Genomic DNA, 23396 nt, shown 5'->3' on the forward strand with positions numbered 1-23396 from the left:
AGAACTCTCCTAACTGGTTTATCAGCCTCATATTTCTCCCCCTTTCAGTTTTTCTTCTGATAAGGCCCATACTGATGAACGATCATGTCCTCCCCAGTATTGAAGCCCTCTGGTGCCTCCCTTATTGTCCAGGAATAAGTGACATGATTTGCCTTGGCCTGACTTTCTCCCCCTTTTTATTTTTTATCACCTGTCTCCATGTACCTTGTGTTTCTGCAGAGTGGTTCTGGGATTTAGGGAAAGCCCTTTTGAAAATTCAATTAAAACTATAGAATAGGCACAATATCCTAAAGTTAATAATTGCTTTTTTCCATTTGTTTGCTTAGGTTGTTTTGTACCATTTGCCAATGCTTTCTACCTTTCAGTCACCACTCAGGATAACTTTCCACAGGTCAACATGTCCAGGGATGTATCAGGTTCAGCTTTTCTCTTGGAGATATTCCTTCTAACAACTTGGATTCTCCTTTCTGGACAGATTGTTCTGTAGTCCTCCTGTGTGCCTGTTATGCTGGAATTTTCATGGCCTCCTTAGAATTCTCTTTGCCTTTCTCCCAGTTTAGATTCCTTGTTTCCTGGATCTTGTGTTTTGCTTTTTCTTAGTTTACTCCCTTGTTTGGGTGGAGTGCATCCTTCAGTAGCCTTGTCAGGTGAATATGATGATGCAGTGGCCAAGGACACTGTGATAACAGCTCTCACGTGTTTGTCTCTTGAATTTTGCTGCTCTGGTGTGTACTAGTTGCCCTGTATACCTGGGGCACAACTGCCTTCTAGGACGTTGCACTATCATCATCCTCAGTATTCGCTTTTACCTCCATCTCCTGTTGGAACTCCTGTTTTCTGTGTCCCAGTTTTTCTCTTTTTAGTTTAATCCCATGTTTTGGTAGAGCACATTTTCTGGAAAATGCCTGAGAAAATGCATGTGGGAGGCCTGTGTGAGGTCTTGCTTGTCTTAAAGTGTTTTAATTCTGTCTTCAGACTTAATTGATAGTTGGGCTGGGTTTGGCATGCTCGATTGTAAGTAATTTTCCTTCAGAATTTTGAAGGTTTTGTTCTACTGCCTTCAAGCAGCTTTTGGGAAATCCAAAAGCCATTTTGATTCTGATTTTTTTTTTTTTTTTTTTTTTCATGTGACCTGTTTTAATCCTCTAGAAGCTTGTAGAATCTTCCCTTTGGCACCAGTGTTTTAAAATTTCACAATGATGCGCTTTGCTGTGAGACCCTTTCCATCCAACGTAGTAGACACTTGCACACTTTTTGATTATGGAAGTTTATATATTTTAGTTCAAGGAATTTTCTTGAAATTTTATTAATGATATTTCCCTCTCTATTTTCTCTTATTTCCTGGAACTCTTGTCATTCATATGTTGTCTTCTGATCTGGTCTTCTTCCTTATTTTTTAAAAATCTTTTATATTTTTTAACATTCCCTTCCCCCCCACCCCCAACTTGCTAGGAGATTTACTCAACTTTATATTTCAACTTTTGCTGAGTTTTCATTTTGTTGTCATGGTTTTAACTTTGAGAGCTTTTCCATTTTACCACTGTCCCTTTTTATGGTTTCCTGTTTTGTTTTGTTTTGTTTTCATGGACAAATATATATTCTTTCTTTCTGAACATATTAAGGGCATTTGTTTCTGAAGTTTTTTTCTTGCAAAGCCTGTATTTCCTCCAAATGGCCTTTTTAGGGGTTGGGGGCTCTGTTTGGCTTTCTGCCTTTCCCGTCAAAGCTTTTTCTCAGCTAGTCCTTGGTTGCTGCTCTGCTTATGTTTAAGGCTGGGGACTAGAGCACTGCTAAGTCATTCTGAGCACATGGGTGGGCTTGTCAACTTCGAGGTTCATGGCTGGGAACCATGGGGGAGCTCTGAATCTCGGTTACTTCAGGGTTAGTCTCTGAAGCTGGTCATTTTCCCCAGAGAAGATTATTAGATTTCCTGCCTGGACAATAAGTATCTTATTGCTAGGATCCTCGGAGAAGAGGACTGGGGCTCCCATATGTAGGTTTAATCCCCCTTTTATCAGTGGGATATACTTGCTCTCAACTACGCCTATCTACACAACTCTCTGTTTTTACCCTCTCCAAAAAACAACCCTCCATTCTTCTACTGGGGTGACTATGGATCGGTTGTCTGGTGGGACTGATAGGAGGGGATATAGGAAATGTAGCTGCATCTTAAACATCGTTCAGTCAGTTTCCTTATTTTAACTCCTCCTTCTTCACTTCTGGTTGGGAGATACCAGTTTCTGAGCTTTTGGAGGACTGTGTGTTGTTGATCTGATTGGTTCTGAGCTTTCTCGTGTGACGGCTTAGGGTAGGATGCAGCCTTCGCTGGCCTCTTTAGTCACATACCGCTGTCTGTCTGCTTTCCAGCTCCCAAATCTCATTATCCATGTCCTTACGGATTTAGGTCTTTGAAAACAATCTCTTGGCTGTGGCTTTAGTGGGATCCTGTGAGGAAGCAACATTAGATGTCTGTATCTACTGAGCTCTCTATCTGGAACTTGCATTTGTCTTCAGGTTCCCACTATAATTTCTAAAGCACCGTAATCTCCTAGCATATTGATTGGTTGCTGTTATTGGCCAGCTCCCTCAATACTAAAAGTGAACTTTAAAATCTTTTATTTTAGCAAATGTCACTGCTGCCTCCACTCCCACCCAACTTGGGCGATGTGACCGATTTGAATTCGAATGCCACCAACCAAAGAAGTGTATTCCCAACTGGAAGCGCTGTGACGGCCACCGAGATTGCCAGGATGGCCGGGATGAGGCCAATTGCCGTGAGTAGTCAGAAAGCCCTTCACCCCCTGGGCACATTTCTGCAGACAGCGCAGTTCCAGTGCTTCTGCTTCATTTCTGGATCAGCACACGCCTGTGTGAGTCTGTGTACTTTTGCATAACCATGCTCTTACTGCATTCTCCACAAGAGCTTTGCCACGTGCACCCATTCCGTTGCGTTAGTCACTTTCTTTTTAATAAGTTGACTGCGTTTTAAATACCAGGAGCGTGTCCAATAAAAATACTTTCTGAATGACTAAAATAAATATTTTAGATAGGTTTCATAAGCATATTTAACTCTTTAAAAACACCCATGGGGAAAGCCACAACTCTTCTGTATGTGCATTCATTCTTCTGGAAGTATTTAGTGAGCCCTTACTGGGCATAGAGGCCATGTTGTTAGAGGGTTTGCCTCTAGCTCCCCATTAAGAAAATTCATTCTTAGCCTTTAGGGTAATTATGGTTGGTGAGATAGTGTGCTGAGCCACATGGGGAGTAATCGCAAGGCCATCTGAACCCAGGGTGAAGTGATGCATGCATTCTCTACAGGTTTGGAGTTGGTAGTTTTCAAACACAGTGGGTCCTGGTGTTCGGTCCTCTGATGTACCCAGGGAGGATCTTTGGAGTAAGTGATGGAGGGAGACACTGGCTTCTGCAAGTGTTATCCTCATGTGACCAGTCAGCGCTTTTCAGTCCCTGGCCACACACTAATGCCACCGCTGGCTGGTCTGTCCTACTGTAGTGGACTAGGGAGGGCATGGCTGGAACGGTGCTTATGCAGCCTCTCACCAGCCTGCCTCCTTGATGGTTGGGTGCTGCTCTGGCTCAGGGATCCCAGCTTTGCAGTCCTCCCCTCCATCCAGTCTCCTGCTGGCTGCAGACAACAGATGTCCTAGCCAGTCACACTCCCTTCCTTGCCAGGATAGGGCTTCGTCCATGCTTGCCTGATTCCTGCCCTGGTGAATGTAGAGGAAGCTCCTCTCACTCTCTGCTGAGAGGCACCCTGCCGCCAAGCCCTAACCCTAAGCAGCAAATGTCTCAGTTCCTCCACTTTGATCCCTGTTCTGGTCCCATTTTTTTTTAATCTTAAAATAATGACTTCTTCAACCAATGACAAACTAAGCCTCACTTGGAACCCTACCGAATCTTACCATTTAGAGATGGAATAGAATCTGAGGTGGAGGTTAGTCATCTCTTAATTCCTCTCATTCAGTATTTATAAAATTTATGGGACTTAGCAGGATCATGTGGAAGTACGTATAAGAAATGTGAATTTGGTGATCTCACCTCAGACCACTGAATCAAGAGCAATGGTGGAGGAAATGCTCGGGAACCCAAGCCTGGGATCTCAGCTCACTGCAGCTTCCGCCTTTTGAGCTGAAGTGATTCTCTTGCCTCAGCCTCCCGAGTAGCTGGGATTACAGGCATGCACTACTATGCCTGGCTAATTTTTGTATTTTCAGTACAGACAGCGTTTTGCCATGTTGGCCAGGCTGGTCTTGAACTCCTGACCTCAAGTGATCTGTCCACCTTGACCTCCCAAAGTGCTGGGATTACAGGCCTAAGCCACCATGCCTGGTGACTGGCAATACAGATTCTAGTGGGAGGGTCATCAAGTCAGCAGCTATCCTACAGTGTGGTGTAGGCAGTAGCAGAAGTGATCCAAGGAACTGGCATAGTTCACAGGTGGGCCAGCTTCCTGGAGAGGTGGAGACAGGCCAGGAGAGGCAGCCCCATTGATGGTGACTGGACAACGGTGGGACAAGGTGGCAGATGATGGGCATCCTAGACACAGGGGACAGCATGTATAGTTCAAGGCTCAGAGGCATAGGAAAACAGACCTGTAGAGTGGTTGTGAGTGGGACAAAGGTGAGTGCAGAGAGGTAGGCCTGAGGTGGATAGGGCGACCCCTGTGCTTAGAGTTTATTTTGCTGGTCCTAGGGAGCCATTGAAGATTTCAGAGATGGGGTTTTTATATCTTAGATCACTTGGACTTCATCACGTGGGGAATGGGTTAGAAGAAGGCTGAGGTGAGATTGGAAGCTGGGTGCCCATTAGGAGGCTTATTTGATGGGACTGTAAAGGTGAAAAAGGGAGAGTGACCTCTTAGTATATTGGAGGTACTATTAACAGCATCCAGTGAGGTTTTTTTGGCAGTGGTGATTAGGAAAAAGGAAGAATGAGGGTTTCCCCCAGGATGACAGTGAAAGCTGATGCCACCAGCTATGCGGGGGATGCTGAGGATGAGGAGTCACAGCTTTCCCTGGGTGGGGCTAGGCACGATGGTGGGTTCGTTGATTGACATTAGCGTCTGAGGTAGTGCAAGTCATCCTGGTAGAAAGTGAAAAGGGAAGGTCAGAAACTGGGGCATTGTTGTCTTCCTTTTCATTTTACTGCATTAATTGTCCGTGCACGTGTCCTTCACTTGCCCGTTGGAATGAGCCTTTGCCAATTTTCACACGTTTGTTGTTCCTTATGATGATCTCTACAGTGATGGACTTTTGGAGACGAATTTCATTCTAGGCCTTGATGTGCTCTGAGTTGAGAGAAAAAATCATCTTGGCCAAGTCCTTAACTTGAAATATGAAACTAATTTATTTCCACCATGCATAGGTTTTCTCCTAACACTTGGTTTTCGGCAGGGGTCCCGGGACCCCCATCGCTCCTGCATCCTTTCATCTCTGGGAATGTCACTTTTGCTTTTGTCTCAGCTGCCTGAAGGGTCTTTTCTTTGACTAAAAGTCAAGGAATTGGATACGTTGCTACCTAGGGTTCTTTTTTTTCAAGAAACAGCCTTTGAGTCTTTCTAATTCTTCGGTTTCTAAGGTAAGGTGATTTCTTTTTGTTTCGTTTATTTATTTATTTGTTTATTTTAGTTTAGGAAGATTGTAAGGAATCTTTCATTACTAAACTATTCCTGTTGGAACTCGGGAATTGAGCAGTTTCAGATCCATTTTGGGGATGGATTTCTCTCCGTCCAGAACATGCCCCTTGTTATCTGGAACCCAAGAACCAAAAAGATTAAGATAATTTGATATCTCTTGATACTTGCATATAAATCCATAGACGTAAATACATAAATCTATAAAAATAAACCAAATAGACCAGGCGCGGTGGCTCACGCCTGGAATCCCAGCACTTTGGGAGGCCGAGGCAGGTGGATCACCTGAGGTCGGGAGTTTGAGACCAGCCTGACCAATATGGAGAAACCCCATCTCTACTAAAAATGCAAAATTGGCTGGGCGTGGCGGCACATGCCTGTCATCCTAGCTGTTTGGGAGGCTGAGGTAGGAGAATCGCTTGAACCCAGGAGGCAGAGGTTGCAGTGAGCTGAGATCTGGCCACTGCACTCCAGCCTGGGCAACAAGAGTGAAACTCTGTCACATAAATTAAAAAGTAAACCAAATAAATTCAGATGTTGAGGGATATTTTAATCTCCTTGGTTAACATTTCCATATTACATCTCTTTCTCATTTCTTTGTCATGTCTATCAATTATAAGGTTGAGCTTTGTCATTTTCTTTCAATGTTAATGCAAGTTCATACAATTAAGTGTTTAGATTCACTGATAGAGTTTGTCTTCAATATAATTAATTTTCCTGCTGTGTACTTTTTTTTTTTTAAGTTCTGTGTTTAGCAGGATGTGGCAGCCTTTGATAAGCCTTAAAAGATTCTTGTTTCTCATTCTATCGCCTTACATACTTCTTCCGTTGTTATGCCTGTTTACTTTCTTGCATTTTGGCTGTTCTGTTTTTCGCTTTGCTTTATCATAAATGGTCTTTTTCAGGCTGCTTCTGCTTTGCTCTATTCGCTGTGGTAATATTTTCTGATGCTTTCTAAAGTGGTCCTATCTTCTTTAATGACCAGATGAAAACTTGGAAGGCAATGCCTGTCATACTTGCAAATAATACAAAGTTGCCCCGATAGCTTATTTTCTGGCAAAACACTCAGGATTTATCAAGGGAAGCTAAACGTTGGTGGTGGGTTTTAATGTGCTATTCATTATTCTCAGGCAAATCATGTATTCATTCCACTTAATTCTCAAAATAACTGTGATTTTGGTATTATCTCCTTTGCTGAGATAGAAGAATTAAGGTTCCAAGAGCATCATCTAGCCAGTACCAGACTGGGTTATTTATTTAGGTTGAAAGCCATGTTGAAAGTTCTCAACAGGGAAGAATACACCAAAACCAACACAGATGAACCGAATAGGGATTCGTGTACCATTCTGCCCTTACATTAAAGGAATGAACAAAGTGGACTCCTAGAGTGTTAAACCAACGGGGACAGGTTGGCCCCACACTCACCAAAATAACAGTGGGAACGTCTGAGCCGAATAAGCAACCACATAATAAGATGAACATTGGAGATAATTAAGAAAGAGAAAAGAAATGGGACCTCCCTCCTGGGTGATACTAATTCATTAATTGGCATTCTTGAAATCCGTGTTTTCAGCCTGTTTCCAATCTGGCTTATTCACAGGGATGTTGCCTAGTTAAGGGTCTTAAAATCAAGATGTGTTATATCCACAGTTTTTTTCCAACAATAATTTGATAACCTTATCTAAAAATGAAATGAGTGTGGTGTGATTCTTTTTAGAGAAGCTGTCCCCTGAAGGCTACTAAGTTCTGTTCTAAGTGCCTGTTAATCATCTGTTTCATTATCAGTGTAAGAATTTTCAGAGATCAATGACAACCTTATTCCCAGATTTTTTTTTTTTTTTTTTTTTTTTTTAAGAAACAGGGTCTGGTTATGTTCCCAGGCTGGTCTCAGACTCCTGGACTCAAGCAATCCAGCCTCCCCAAGTAGCTGGGATTACAGGTGCACACTACCGCACCCAGCTTATTTCCAGAGTCTAAAGCCCATGCTTTTTTGCTCTTAAAATTTTGAGACACACTTTATAAAGAAACCTCCAATGTCCTCAGCTCTACTGCTTAGCTGTTGTTTGATTGTATTTTATCACATTGTTACCCAGTGGAATACTTCTGTGATGAGGGTTTTGGTATTTTTCAAAATAATCCGCTCTGAACAGAGTCTCTCCCTGGCAATCCTATAAAAAATGGCGTAACCTGATCAGATTAATTGTTTGCAGTCTCTCTCAATAGAAGATAAGCTCCATGAGGGCAGATCGTTCATCTGTTCCACATATCCCCATACTCTTAACATATGGAGCAGTGCCTGAGTCATGGTAGGACCTCCGTGAATGTTCACTGGATGGATGAATTCCATCTTGGGCTTCTGAGACTATTACAGTAGTGGTTCTCAAACCTTTCTTTAATTCTTGAATACACGTTTGTTTGTTACAAGCTTCCCCCCGCCATGGCAAACCAATTACATCTCAGTATATAATAGAATTCTGAAATGCAGTGATCTTCCTGGAGATTGGGGGATTATAGTTGGTGAAAAGCCTTATAAGTGGTTTTGATAGTTCCCTTCTCCTGTTGACAATTTCTGTATCAGAATTGTTTTTTAATAAGTAGTGAACTAAAGTCTGTACCTCCATCCTGGAGACTCGTGCAAAGAAGTCTTAATTCTTCTTTCTCATGAAAACTCATCAGTGGAGAACACTTGTTAGAGTCTGCACGTCTTTTCAACACCTCCCCCATCCTTGTATCTTTTCATCTCTAGGAAAATATCCCTGGATCCTTTATCCATTCCTCTTGAGCATCCTTGTTGCTCTCGTGGGAACATTATCCAGTTTCTTTACCTACGTCTCGAAGTGTGGTTGTTTATGTTAGCAGAAAGGGGAAGAGGGAGGGGGTCGAGGTCAAGAGGTGACCCATGGCCACATGCCTGGGTCTGAGGTGGGGCGGATGAAGCTTCCTTGCTCAGGTCACAATGCTCATATCACCTTTAACATAACCTTGTTACTTGTGTGAACACACTCCTTATTTCCTCAGGGGTTAGTTTCAGGAAGGGACTATTATCATCGTTGCTTTAAAATTAAACTATAAACAAAATTCCTTCCATAGTTAGCTTGGTCTACCTGCTGTGCCGAGATAAGCAGAGGCCGTTAACCTACAAGATGTCACCACGGGCAGGGGGCAGGGTGCGGGGAGCAGAATGGAGCCACTCATGTTCGGCCTCCTTTTGTCTGTTGTAATTTCCCCATTTTCAAAGCCAGTGATGTTGCATGTCTCTCACCTTTCTTCTGTTTTCTCTCTTTCTCTCACCACAACCAGAAAAGGGTCTCTGCTTTTAAGGACCCAGGTCATTAGACAGAGCCTACCTGGATAATCCAGGCTGAACTCTCCTACTTCCGGGTCCTTAATCTAATCACACCTGCAAAGTTGCTTTGTTACATAAGGTAACATATTACAGGTTCCAGGGATTAGGATGTAGACCTGTTTGACTTGGAGGAGCAAGATTGATTTTAGACCCTCATCACTGGTGGCATTGGATTTCTAATGTAGCCCTTCCTTGTCCAGGACTGGGCAGGCAGGTGTGAATCTGTATAAGGAGGGCCTCAAATTACTGTTCCTGGGCTCACCCAGGTACATAGCAGATTTGTACCACCCAGGTACACAGCCTGCATAGCAGATTTGCTGTCTATAGCCGTTCTCACCTTTTCTCTTTTCAGGAGGATTTGCAATTTTTTGGTGATTGCTTTCTTTTTAGAGCCTCCCATGCAGTTTAAATCTACTTTCAGAACTGGAGAGCACACCACATTTTGGTCAATATCCTAGCCATACAATTGAGTAACCCTTAACTTACCAATGCTCATTATTTGCATTGTTTCATTTTCCATGAAAGTACTTTGAAAAGCCAAACAACTTAAAATACTACATAAAGTATGCATGCCTCTTAATGTTGTTGAGATTCATCTCATTATTATTTCTATTACTCAAACCAGAAATCAGCTCCTCTTTCTAGATTGCAAACCAATAATAGTAGCAGAATAATAGTACTGTAGAGTAATAGCTACAGTTTGTTGATGCTGGCCAGGAGCTAGGCACTATTCCAGGTGTGTGATCCCATTAGATCCTTGTAGACACGACAGCGATGGAATTGTTACTTCCGTTTTTTATAGGGGAACTGAACTTGGGTGATGTTAAGTGGTTTGCTCAAACTCACGCAGATCTAGGGTTTAAACTCTAGTTTGTTTGACTCCAAAGGGCTCCCTCTTCCTGAATGCAGATTCCAATTGTTAATGTTAGATTAGATGGCACCTCAGTGCCGGTGTAGATTCCACCACTGGTCATTCCAGAATGAAGCAGTATTTTGAAGCAGAAACCTATTAGTACTTTTCCTAAACCCGAATAAACCTGGGCCCAGCCTTTAGTACCATACGGCCCCTCCCCGTGGGTTTAAGAAGCCTGTCTGTGTTTCAGCCACACGCAGCACCTTGACTTGCATGAGCAGGGAGTTCCAGTGCGAGGATGGGGAGGCCTGCATTGTGCTCTCGGAGCGCTGCGACGGCTTCCTGGACTGCTCAGACGAGAGCGACGAGAAGGCCTGCAATGGTGAGTGCCGGCCCATGGGCTGGGCTGGGCTGGGCTGGGAGGCTCGCTTACCCCAGGGCCCCTCCCGTGTAGATCTCGAGCTAGGACCTTTTTGAACTGTTCCTCAATCTGAGGATGAAACAGATTTGTGCCTAGTTTTGGAGCCCCAAGTGAGGTGAGCCTTGGCCAGAGTCTGATATAACGTGCAGCTGTGTCCTCCCTGTTAGTGAAATGCTGGTCTCGGATTTTTTTTTTTTTATGGACTCTCCACCTCGTGCCCATACGTCATGACTCTCAGTCTCAATCTGCTGGTGGAATTAACTCTGTTCTTATCTCAAGAGACCCTAGGAGGGATTGTATAGGGAGGTTTCAACTACATTTTCTGAGATTTCTTTTCAGATAATGATTATGACCTCCTGATAATCTAGATCACGGTAGTTCTGTTTAAAAGCTGGGGTCCTCTGAAATCTAAGGATTTGTAAGATCTAACTTTTTTTTTTTTTCTGTATTTTCAGTAGAAATGGGGTTTAGCCATGTTGCCCAGGCTGGTCTCGAACTCCTGAGCTCAGGCAGTCTGCCCGCCTCAGCCTCCCAAAGTGCTAGGATTACAGGTGTGAGCCACCATGCCCAGCCTAGATGTAATTTTTTTTGACTTTTTCTCCTTTATCTCTCTAGATGAGTTGACTGTGTACAAAGTACAGAATCTTCAGTGGACAGCTGACTTCTCTGGGGATGTGACTTTGACCTGGATGCGGCCCAAAAAAATGCCCTCTGCTTCTTGTGTATATAGTGTCTACTACAGGTGGGTCCTGTCTTTGCCACGGGAGATGAAAATGATGTCTTCATTGTCCCAGGATGCTCTGAAAGCTCTCTAGTGGCATGCACCATGTTCTTAACTGAGTCAGACATCTCAGCCCCCCATGCTGCTCCAGTGTGACAGTATCTTTATTTTTTTGGGCCAGGGTGGTTGGAGAGAGCATATGGAAGACTCTGGAGACCCACAGCAATAAGACAAACACTGTATTAAAAGTCTTGAAACCAGATACCACGTATCAGGTTAAAGTACAAGTTCAGTGTCTCAGCAAGGCACACAACACCAATGACTTTGTGACCCTGAGGACCCCGGAGGGATGTAAGTGTTTCAGTTAATTTTTATGGCGTGTGTAAGACCTCAGGTGGGGTTTTGTGAGCGTCTTTCCGAGTATTCTCAGGAATGTGGGAACACACGTGTGCCTCACATGTACAGAAGTATTGTGGCTAAGCTTTTAGTCTTGCGAGAGCTGTCAAACATCTCTTCTCCTTACTGCATCAGAGACTGTTCTTGTACCTTAATTTAAGATTCTCTCCACCATTGTCCTCTTGCATTTTTTATCTAGTTTCTACCTCTACCTTCCTTCTCTAGATATTTCCTAGTACTTGGTACTTGGGAGGTCATCGTCATTAAAATATGAGGCATATCAGCAATTTTGTGGCTAAGTTTTTTTTTTTCTTTTTGGAGACAAGGTCTCACTCTGGCACCCAGACTGGAGTGCGGTGGAGGCGCAATCACTGCTCACCACCTCAGTCTCCCCAGGCACAGGTGCTTCTCCCGCCTCAGCCTCTCGCATAGCTGGGACTATAGGTGTGTGCCACCATGCTCAGCTAACTTTTTATATTTTTGTAGAGATGGGGTTTTGCCATGTTACCCAGGCTGGTCTTGAACTACTTAGCTCAAGCAATCCACCTGCTTCAGCCTCCCAAAATGTTAGGATTACAGATGTTAGCCACTGCGCCTGGCTTTGTGGCTAAGTTTTTAAGAAATTTACCAAATTTATGTGTCTAAGAGAGTTCCTCACCTCCTCCCTACTTCCAAGTAGTTGACATGAGCAACTGTCTGCTTGAATGTCATCTTTTTCCATTGCCTAAAGTATCTTGAATATGCTAGCACTAAACTCATTAAGGAGCCTGCTTTGAAGATGATCACATTCATTTGGATATAGAAATTCTGTGATGTTACAAAATTAGTCTTATTTTTTGGTAGTCATGCCCACAGTACTTTGTTTTTGTTGTACAAGAAGCAGAGGCAGCAGGTGCTGTCATTGACAATTAAGATCTGAGCATTGAATTCATAGGGTCAGTGGTGACTCAGCCTGCCCAAGTGGTTCTATCCTGCAGGCCTTATGAGCCACAAATTTACCACACACTCAACTAAGCCATGATGTGATGTGTGGACGGCACACCTTGCTTTTTGGAAGAAGAGGAAAAGTGTCTTGGCAGTGTGAAGACCAAGCTAGCAGCCTTTCTAGTGGATAGTCTCAGTGCCGGCTGTGGAGTCTTTCTTGTCCTTGTTCTAAGCCCAGGAAAATTCCTCTGGTTGGCCACTAGGCAGATGGGTTTTAACCTTGAGTTGACTCTTTTTCTAGTGCCAGATGCCCCTCAAAATCTCCAGCTGTCACTCCCCAGGGAAGCAGAAGGTGTGATTGTAGGCCACTGGGCTCCTCCGATCCACACCCATGGCCTCATCCGTGAGTACATTGTAAGTATCTTCCAGGAGTTGGCCGTATGTGTGTTGGGGGAGCTAGGAGATTTCTGGGTGTTCTGTATGAGTAGGGGTTGATTTGGTATAGTTTTGTAGGTGATGAACCATTCTGCTCCTCACCTTCTTTTCTCTCCTCCCACCTCCTTGCAAGGTATTAGGATGCCCTGGACCGTTGGTTCCCTTTCCTCACATTTTTTTTTCTTCTCACTTTAGGTAGAGTATAGCAGGAGTGGTTCCAAGATGTGGGCCTCCCAGAGGGCTGCTAGTAACTTTACAGAAATCAAGAACTTACTGGTCAACACTCTATACACCGTCAGAGTGAGTGTCGCCGTCCATTCCAGCCATCCACGCAGTCTTAGAACTGAGCGAAATTGCTGCTATTTTGTGAGAACTCTCTACTCACCTTTATGAGATGCGTATTAGTCATCTGCAAAATACCCAACTTCTTGTCCTGGGACGGGGGAGCTCAGAGTTTCTTTCAGTCTCTTAAATGGACGCCACAGAGAGCTTGACGTCAGAGTTTCTGTCGATAACGGGGCGTTTATGGGAATGCAGCTTCCCCTGCTTTTAACTCCGAAATTCTGCTAGCTTTCCAGCTCCTGTACTTTTGCACTCAGCTCTTCTCTGCTTATCTTTAGCTGCAGGATGATGCAGAGCTATGATAAGTAGTCTTTCGACACTGATTTTGTGAGGTTCTTATGAAATATATTTTTAGTATTTCTAGCAGAAAGAGATTTTGTGTAAAACATGTTTGCTAAGACCATTAAGTGTACACATTCGTGACTCTCACACTGATCATTCTGTCAGCACCCTTTTTATATATGTGTCTATTTATGAACACCCCCCCCCCATACACCTGCCCTTTAGAAGAACCTTGATATTTGTCGATCAATAGACGTTTCCTGATCTTAGGGCTGTCATAATGCCCTTTACCCAAGCTCCTTCCCTTGGGTATCTTGTCCTCTTATTTCAGATGCTGGCGCCTCTGAATATTCTGGATCACTCTGTATAAAATTTTTCCACCCTCACTGCCAAAATCTCAGCCCTTTAACTCATTCGGTATTCTTGCTGTGTGGTGTATTGCCTTTATTTCATACTAATTCCCCCTCTGATTTGAAAAGGTGGCTGCGGTGACTAGTCGTGGAATAGGAAACTGGAGCGATTCTAAATGCATTACCACCATAAAAGGAAAAGGTAAATGATCCCAGCCTTTGCAGATTTAGAGAAAATATTATAGAAACCCTTTCAAATGACTTTCAGTATGACTGGAAAATGGAGAAGCGTAGGTTAGAAAAACGTCACACAAATTCCTTCTTCCCAGCACATGCACATTTCTGGGTGTCTCTGTAGTGCTTTAGATACACAGTCTTTTTGGGGTGACGGAGTGTGTTTTTCCTCCTAGAACTGAGCATTTCTTCTAATGCAGACATACAAAGGGATTTCCAAAGGTCATCGTGCCCAGCCCTTTGTGAGTAGTCACAATATCTAAAATAGAAGGAGTCCTTCCTTCTCGCCAAAGCCGAAGATGATTTTGTGCATGTTCATTTATGGTGTTTTAAAGAAAGCACCATGCTGAGTCTTGTTATTCTCCCAGTGGCACTGGCAAACTGTGTGTAGGTGGTTTTTTATCTTGTACTAGAGCTGATATTAGTAATAACTGATGGCTTGCCAAGGGCAGGACACTCTAGAGTGTTCACTGCTTTGCGTACATCAGCTCATCTAATTGAATGGTCAGAACAACTACAAAAAAACATAAGGAACTGGAATGAGGTTATGTCACTCGCCCCAGGACACACAATCAGTAAGTGACAGAGCTGGCACTGGAACCTGATCTACCTGACTCCAAAGCCTGTGCTCTTAACCACTGTGCTCCACGCTTCTCTCTGGGCTGAGACACATGCGGCCTACTGGACCGCCCTGCTTGCCGGGGGTGGCGGGCTCAGCATCTTGCACGAGTGCCTCATGAGGGCAGAGATCTGGTCTGTTTTTCTCTACTCTATCACGGGCATCTAGTAGAGACTAAGGAAGTAATTGATGAATGAGTGAATCGAACCAGTTAAATGAAGGGTTCTGGCATACTTTGGGGGATGGACTACAACTCATTTTCCAGAGTGGTTTTCCCAACCTTAGCCTTGGCACTGGGGACTTGCATTTCTGGATTTCCAGGTATTAAAACTGGGTGGACACTGTGGCGTGCAACAGGACTGGAAGATTTTACTTTAACCTAAGCCTGTGAGGAATAGGCTCTGGGTCATGGAGAGTCACTATCTAGTCCCCTCTAAAATCTGGAGCCTTTGAGATCAGGGCCCAAGGCGGTCAAACATAGTGCCAGCAGATGGTCTTCGGAGCTGAATGCTTGCAGGTATTCCAGAAAGCCTGCTGAATTCACACTCTCCTAGAATTTTTATTGCTTTATGACTTCTCTCTACAAAGTCTGTTTCAAAACACTGACCACACATACCAAGAAGAAAGGATGTTGGAAGATCAACCAAAAACATGTACCTTGAATTCCAAAGGCACAAGTCACAACCGCATTTGAAAATCTCAGTGGGTGGTTGCTTCTCTTTAACTTCTTTTCTGTGATTTGGATGAATCTCGGCTCCTTGCATATATTTGGGCTAGGATTTATACAGAAGGCAGTTGTGTGCCACATCCACAAAGTGTTTGTTGTAAAATATCTGTGACCTGGTATCATAATAATATTTTAAGATGAAGGACAAAGACAGCAGAGGCATCAGCCAGACATGCCAGGTTAATTGGTGAACATAGTGGATTTGTAATGACAATGAGAAAAGCCACCATTCCCTGAGCACTTCTTATACACTAGCACCGTGCTGTTGCTGCTCATGAATTGGTCTCTTATTAATCCTTATGAATCCTGTGAGATAAGTATCCTTATCCTCATTGTGTAGCTGAGGAAACTGGGGTTTGGAGTGGATTGTGACTTGTCTGTGGCTGCCATGATTATAATTCAAGTCAGCTTTCCCATATGCAGCATCCACACTGTTTTGTTCTGTGTTGGCCGCCTGAAGCTTCCAATATCCTTTCTTCTTCCGGTTATTGAATTTTTCTGAAGTCGAGTTTTATTATGTGATTGATCATCTGAACAGACCTCTTCAGAGTTTAACACATCTCTTTTGCCACCAAATCTTATCTGTTCCTTTGAGTCTCTCTTGCCCAGTCTATAGAAGGGGCATATGTGCAGAGAGTCTAATATGCAAGTTGTCATTTAAATAATATTTTCTGATCATATTGATCCGTTGAGCTCTTTTAGATCATGCTGGGCCAAGCACTGTCAGCCTTCTGGTGGGAAGACCTTCCAGAGGACAAGCATGGTGCTCACTGGTTGAAGTGAGAGGGGTCCTTTCCTTGGCCACTTCTCCTTGGCCCATTAACTCTCAGCTTGAGCTCCGGTCTTTTTGAGAGCACCAGTTGGTTTCTAGTTGTTTAGTTGGTCATATGTGAGGCTATATTGGAAAGGAAGAGAAAGAGAGTATCAGTTGAGTGCTAGGCACCATACCTACATTATTTTAGTTAACCTTCCCAGCTCTGTGAAATGCAGATAACGTCTCTCCGCTCCAGGAAGGTAAGTAACTTGCCCAGGTTACACAGCTACCAGAACAGGAATTTGTATCTGTCCTCCTCACTCGAGTTTGCCAGATTCCAGAGGCCACATTCTTTCCATTTTGCTACACGCACGTCTGCCATTTATGATTTACCCCATTGTCAGCCTTCCAAAAGGACTTGAGACTGGTGGGACATCGTTAGTACCAAGTGCGACGCCACTCGCAGTGAATGATCCCTGTGCCTTTAAGAACGAGGCTGAAGCTGGGCTGTTTTGGGACCTTTACAAAATGGAACTTTTCTGCCTGACCTAATTGCCAGGATAGCTGACTGAGCCAAGATAGTTTTGTGTTCACCAAGCAACTGTGGACCAACCTTAGCTTCAGGAAAACAGTGGTAAAAAAGATAGATGAGGAACACTGCCAAAGAAATACCCTTTCTTCCCCGACTGAAAGATGGCTTTGTCCGTTGAGTTGAAAACTGTTAAATCCTGCCTTCCTCGCTTTTCATCACGTGGCTTCTGTTTTTGAATTCCTTTTTGTTTTCAGTGATCCCACGACCAGATATCCACATTGACAGCTATGGTGAAAATTATCTAAGCTTCACCCTGACCATGGAGAGTGATATCAAGGTAATGTGGGAATTTCAAGCCAGCATGGGTGGGGCTTTATTTTGTATGGGAACTGAAAGAACATAGCACAGTGAGACTGACAAAACGAAAACAAAACGAACGGCTAGATCTAGTGAAGTTAAAATACCAGAACTAGGTGGTTCCTTCCCTCCACGAAGAACAACTTGAGTCTTTGCATGTAATTATTCTGCCTCAGCCTGGTGCCTTTTTTTCCTTAACCATATAATTAAATGGTTCACAGCTACAGTGCAAATAAAGAGTTGGTGTTAACAGAGTATGTATGCCCTGTAATTTTCAGCTTTATTGGATTTCCTGGTGCTAAGCGCTAATGCTGAGGCACTCACAGTGGAAGAACAACCTTCTTGTGGGAGAGTTGGATACCTTGGAAACATATTCACTTTCCATCCACCTAAGATCTTCCTCTTCCAGCACCGCCCTCGCTTCTGTTGGCCCTCTGCATAGCCGACTTCACCATTGTTATCTGTGCCCATGTGGTTCCTCAAGCTGAGATCCACTTTCCATAGTGTTCCTTCTTATCTGTCCCTCCTCACAGCCTCTCCATTGATGAAGTTGTGTTGAGACAAGCAGCCTTCAGAGTCCTTGTGTCATTTACTTAACTACCATTTAGTATCATGCCCTTAGCTTCAGAATGAGTTGATATAAGAAATGATCTTGGCCGGGCATGGTGGCTCATGCCTGTAATCCCAGCACTTTGGGAGGCTGAGGCAGATGGATCACCTGAGGTCGGGAGTTTGAGACCAGCCTGGCCAACATGGTGAAACCCGTCTCTACCAAAAATACAAAAATTAGCCGGGTGTGGTGGTGCATGCCTGTAATCCCAGCTACTTGGAGGCTGGGGCAGGAGAATTGCTTGAGCCTGGGAGATGGAGGCTGCAGTGAGTCAAGATCATGCCACTGCAGTCCAGCTTGGGCAACAGAGTGAGACTCTGTCTCAAAAAAAAAAAAAGAAAAAAAGAAAAGAAATGGCCTTATGTGGTTCTTGTCTTGTAGTCTTTGATCTTGAAAATTTTTGTTTGTTTGTTGTCCCATATTTAAAGATCTTTAGATCAAATCCTTTTATGAGCCCAGGACTTGGAAAAGGTAGTCTTCCCTGATGGGTGGATGTATTTTCTGTAGTTAGACAATGAGATCTAACCAGCCTGTTTTGGGTGGATTGGCCTCCTGGCCTTGACTGCAAGGATTTATCCTTAATTTCCATAGCCTAATTATCTTTCCAAAGTTTCCTCTTTCGACCTTTATTGATTGTTTATTATTATTTTATTCTTCATTCACTTTTTTGTTGCATCGAATTTATAAATTAAACATGGTCTGCTGTTTGTTTTTAAAAGTAGGTAGAGTATAACTAAATATTAGCTGATGGTAGCACAAATAGAACCTGTTTAAAAATTTTAAAAAACAACCTGTTCAGTGTAAGAAGTGAGATACCCAAAGAAACAGCAGAAAAGAGGTGCATTTTTAATCCTGCCTTTTGTATTTGGTGTGCCGCATGACTAGCTGTTCATCTAACATGCTTCTTGGTTCTTGGCAGGTGAATGGCTATGTGGTGAACCTTTTCTGGGCGTTTGATACCCACAAGCAAGAGAGGAGAACTTTGAACTTCCGAGGAAGCATATTGTCACACAAAGGTAACAGGCTGGTGCTGGTCAGTGTGTGAGCAAGAAGGAGTAAGGCTGGACCGACGCCTTCCCGCCATAGAGCTTGATTGGGGGTGCCAGGGAATGGGAGGTATTCTGTGGAAGCTGTTCTGCGTTGACAGGTTCTTGTGCATTGAGGATCCTGTAAGTGTGCTGCTGATCCTAGGCAGAGGGATTCACTCAGCGGCCTCTCAAGCCCTCCTTCAACCTCATGACCCTTAGTGGAAGTTGGGGGCCATGAGGAGGAAAATTGGACAGAGGCAAGACTAATTCTCTGCAGATGAGTTTTGATTTCCAAAATAAAGAGTTCTTAGATGTAGACAGTTTCCTGTCTCTCTTTTCTATTCCGTTGCTAATGAGAGACAGCAGAAGGCCTAATTCATAACTGGCGTTCAGTAAATATATGTTGCCTGGAGGAATGAACAAAAAGTAAAGGAGGAGTGGTCCAGTCCTTGTTACATATGTACCAGCAGCAAGTCTCAGCTACAATTCCTCTATCTAAACACGTGCTACAGGATGGATTTTAATTTATTTCTAAGTGGCAAAAGCTGCCCGTGATTGTTGAGAATGACTTAGGAGTTTCTTCCTGTCTCCGTCTTCTAGGCGTGAAGTACTTTCAGTCATGTTTTTATTTAGTCCTTGTCACAGCCTTATAAAATAGAGACTACAAATGTTCTATCGTTACTTTTTTTTTTAACTGGACGTCTACAAGGTGCCTGAGGAGGTTGTTATTGGTACTCTTGCACATGGAGCACCTACCATGTGCAGGCATTTACATAGGCATTCTATGCATATTATTTACATAACCCCAAGTATAATTCCATGAGATATGCCTGCTTTACAGAGGCAAAACTGAAGTCGAAAGAATAAGTCATACTCTCAGATGGTGGCAGAGCCAGGACTGGAACCCACATCTTTCTAACTCCAAAGCCTATGATCTCATGGCCTCAGTGTTGCCCCAGTAGAAACTGGCAGAGTCAGGAGCAGAAGTCTTAACTAGCTGTTGTCTGAAATCTGTTAGGGCTAGTGCCATGCTAGGCATTGTGCCAAGCACTTCATAAGCATTTTCTTTTTTTCTCCCTGTAAGCCAGCAGCTGCTGTAAGTGCTGTTATTTTTTTCTCTATCTCACCAACAAGGAAATAGAGAGTTTAAATATTTTATCCAAGGTTATACAACCACAAAGTATAGAGTCAGGCCTTAAACCCCAGTCTTTCTGATTCCAAAGGCTATCCTGTTAGCATAGCCTCCCCCTTCTCACTTTTCTTTTAGTTTTATTTATTTATTTATTTATTTATTTATTTATTTATGTGATTTATTATATTTACTTTATTTATTTTATTTATTTGAGATGGAGGTCTTGCTCTGCGCCCAGGCTGGAGTGCAGTGGCACGGATCTCGGCTCACGCAAGCTCCCACCTCCTGCAGGTTCACGCCATTCTCCTGCCTCAGCCTCCCGAGTAACTGGGGACTACAGGGCCCCCACACGCCAACTAATTTTTTGTATTTTTAGTACAGGGACGGGTTTCACCGTGTTAGCCAGGATGGTCTCGATCTCCTGACCTCGTGATCCACCTGCCTCAGCCTCCCAAAGTTCTGGGATTACAGGCATAGCCACGCGCCCGGCTTTCCTTTAGTCTTTCTCTGATTAGAAAGGGAGATACATATTTGTTGAGAGAACAAAAGAGTGTAATGAAAATTAAAATTGCCTGTAATTTCACTTTTACATTTCAAATGTATTCTAATATATTTTTCCGTGGATTGATCACTATGTCTTTTTTATAAAATCAGAATAATGCCATATATAGTATTATATCCCGCCCTTTTACTTAACATACAATTGTGAGAATTTTCCAGTGTCATCAAATATTTTTGAAACAACTTTTAGTGCCTGCACAGTAGTTCATGGAACGCACATTATTTAATTATTACACTGTTAGTGGACAACCAAATTACATTCAGTTTTTTCCTATTGTAACACTGTAATGTGAATCCTTATTAAACACACTTTCGAGTCTTTCTCTGACTTCATAGGATAACTGGATTGAAGGGTATGATTTTCAAGGTTCTTGTTATACAAGGCCAGATGGCTTCCAGGAGCATTGTACCAACCCATATCCGTGGATGGGCAGCTTTAAGGAAATTACCCAGTGCCTGTGCCATGTGTTATATACAGTCGTCATCAGTGCATCAATGTTGAATGAATTTGTCATCTAATGACAGTCCTACAGTACATGGAACTCATTTAAATTGAGAGATTACTATTTTTTTAGAAAGTGCGTGTACCAAGACACATTCTCGACTCACACCCCCAGCTTCCTCCTGGAATCTCCTTTTCCTGTTTTCACAGTTGGCAATCTGACAGCTCATACGTCCTATGAGATTTCTGCCTGGGCCAAGACTGACTTGGGGGATAGCCCTCTGGCATTTGAGCATGTCATGACCAGAGGGGTTCGCCCACCTGCACCTAGCCTCAAGGCCAAAGCCATCAACCAGACTGCAGTGGAATGTACCTGGACCGGCCCCCGGAATGTGGTGAGTCAGCCAGAATGACCATCACAAAGTGCGTGTGGACTGTCTCCTAATGCTGTGCCACCACACAACTCCAGGGCTTTTCTGTCTTTTGCGAATGTTCCAGTGTCCCTGCTGCACTTGGAGATAGGCCTTTCTTTTTCCTTTGTTTTCGTATGTGCATTATGATTCACTATGATCAGATCTGTGCTCCTTTTTGAGTCTAGTGTTTTGCTTTCCTCTCCTCCCCAGTGTGTCCCCTTTGCTTTTAGGTCGACCGTCCCAAGGCTCTTGGCACATTCATCCCCCTCTTGCCTCTCTGTACTTGGCTTATGCCCTTTCTCCTCCTTGGAGTCCTTCCCTCCTCCTGCTATGCAAGAAAATCCTCCCTTCTATAGTTGATCTCTTTCCCTATGAACTCCTACTATATTTATAGTTGGTTCCAGATAGCGTGATATTTCATTAAATACAGCCTTACCCTATTTGATAATTTCTGTCTGTTACTCTTATCTTCCTAACTAGTTTGTAAGTTCCTTGAAGGGAAGGATTGTTTTCTGGATTTTCTCAATGGAAAAGCATATAGAAGTAAATTTATAATCAGGAATTAGTAAATCCTTAGTGATGAGCGGAGGAACTAGCCTAGGTCTGGTCTTCTGAGGATATCTTCAGTGTGCATTTGGCACAGGGCTGATTTATAGGGAAATAACCAAAGTTTGCAAGTAATTGTCTATAAAATCAGTGAAGAAGAAGGAAGGAGAAGTTAAAGTTTACTGAGCAGCCAGTATGTGCCAGGAACAGTACAAAACCCGATAAACCCATGTTCCCCCTTATTCCTTTCATTGGTTCTGTGGGTAAATATTCCCATTTTGCCAGCGAGGAAACTAAGGCTCAGTGAGGCTAAGTAACTTGCTAGAGTTAAAGCTCTCACAAGCAGTAGACTGAGTTTCAGTTCAAGTCTGGCTAATTTGGCAGCCTCTGCTCTTTTGTATGTCCCAGCACCTGATGCTGAGGCAGGGACAGTGATGAGAAGCCCTGACCCATCCCCGGAGCTCTCTTTTACCTGGAAGTTGAGTCTACTCACAAAGCACCCTTTCTTTCCATTTATATACCCTGCAGCACGTGACTGCCTCATCACCCCCAACTATCTGTCCAGAGTAGGGCAATTGCACAGAACACTGAAGCCTGACTTGATTAAGGGTCTCTAAGTGTGCATGAAGTTGGAGGAGCCTTCCTGCACCTCATCCCAGCTCATGTACTGGTCACACTAAAGGTGGCTTTCAGAGATGAGAGTGCAAATGAGATCACCTGTAGGAAGCTCTCTGTTTCTGCCCCTCTTTAGTTCACTGAGGACCCTGATAGCTCTCATGGTTTTCCTGTCTACTGTGAGAAGTGCCATTGTAACTGTGCATGTGGGGAACCTCTCATCCCTTGGCTGCTATAGCTCTGTGGACCCCTTTCCTCTCCAGAGACACCCCATCCAGGGCAGTCACCAGTCTTGCCCTCCTCTGTACTCTAAGCCCCCACTTGGCCTACTCCCACCTCATGCTTTGCAGCTCCATTTGCATTTGCTTTGGGATTCCTTTGAATCCCTCAGCGCTTCTCTTTCCTACATCCTCCCAGGCGATCACCATCTTCAGAGTTTCCCTTCCTCTTTCTCTGTCTGTGCTCTCCTGTCTGTCCTTTTTCAGCTATCAAAAAAAAAAAAAGAGTCAAACTCTGTAAAATATATGAAAATATTTATTCTGAGCCAAATATGAGTGACCATGGCCCGTGACACAGCCCTTAGGAGGTCCTGAGAACATGTGCCCAAGGTGGCCGGGATGCAGCTTGGTTTTACACATTTTAGGGAGGCATGAGACTTTAATCGAATACATTTAGAAAATACACTGGTTTGATCCAGAAAGACAGGACAACTCAAAGTGTGCACGAGGAAGGTGGGGCTCCAGGCTATAGGTAAATTTAAACATTTTCTGGTTGTCATCTGGTTGAGTTTGTCTGAAGACCTGAGATCAACAGAAAGGAAATGTTTAGGTTAAGATAAAAGATTGTGGGCCGGGTGCGGTGGCTCAAGCCTGTAATCCCAGCACTTTGGGAGGCCGAGACGGGCGGATCACGAGGTCAGGAGATCGAGACCATCCTGGCTAACACGGTGAAACCCCGTCTCTACTAAAAATACAAAAAAACTAGCCGGGCGAGGTGGTGAGCGCCTGTAGTCCCAGCTACTCGGGAGGCTGAGGCAGGAGAATGGCGTAAACCCAGGAGGCGGAGCTTGCAGTGAGCCGAGATCCGGCCACTGCACTCCAGCC

General features: G+C 43.7%; 1 protein-coding gene across 1 annotated transcript in view; it reads left to right on the forward strand.

Annotated features, from left to right (window-relative positions):
- SORL1 (sortilin related receptor 1) overlaps positions 1–23396 on the forward strand; it is a 187750-nt gene that overhangs the window by 145343 nt on the left and 19011 nt on the right. The window contains 10 exon segments of the mRNA XM_017863726.1: positions 2625–2774; positions 10103–10234; positions 10889–11015; positions 11176–11345; positions 12616–12728; positions 12945–13049; positions 13853–13925; positions 16844–16926; positions 18476–18572; positions 20930–21114. Of these exon segments, the coding sequence (XP_017719215.1) occupies positions 2625–2774; positions 10103–10234; positions 10889–11015; positions 11176–11345; positions 12616–12728; positions 12945–13049; positions 13853–13925; positions 16844–16926; positions 18476–18572; positions 20930–21114 (1235 nt within the window).

This window comes from Rhinopithecus bieti, unplaced genomic scaffold (assembly GCF_001698545.2).
Source record: "Rhinopithecus bieti isolate Rb0 unplaced genomic scaffold, ASM169854v2 scaffold_70802, whole genome shotgun sequence".
Lineage (NCBI taxonomy): Eukaryota > Metazoa > Chordata > Mammalia > Primates > Cercopithecidae > Rhinopithecus > Rhinopithecus bieti.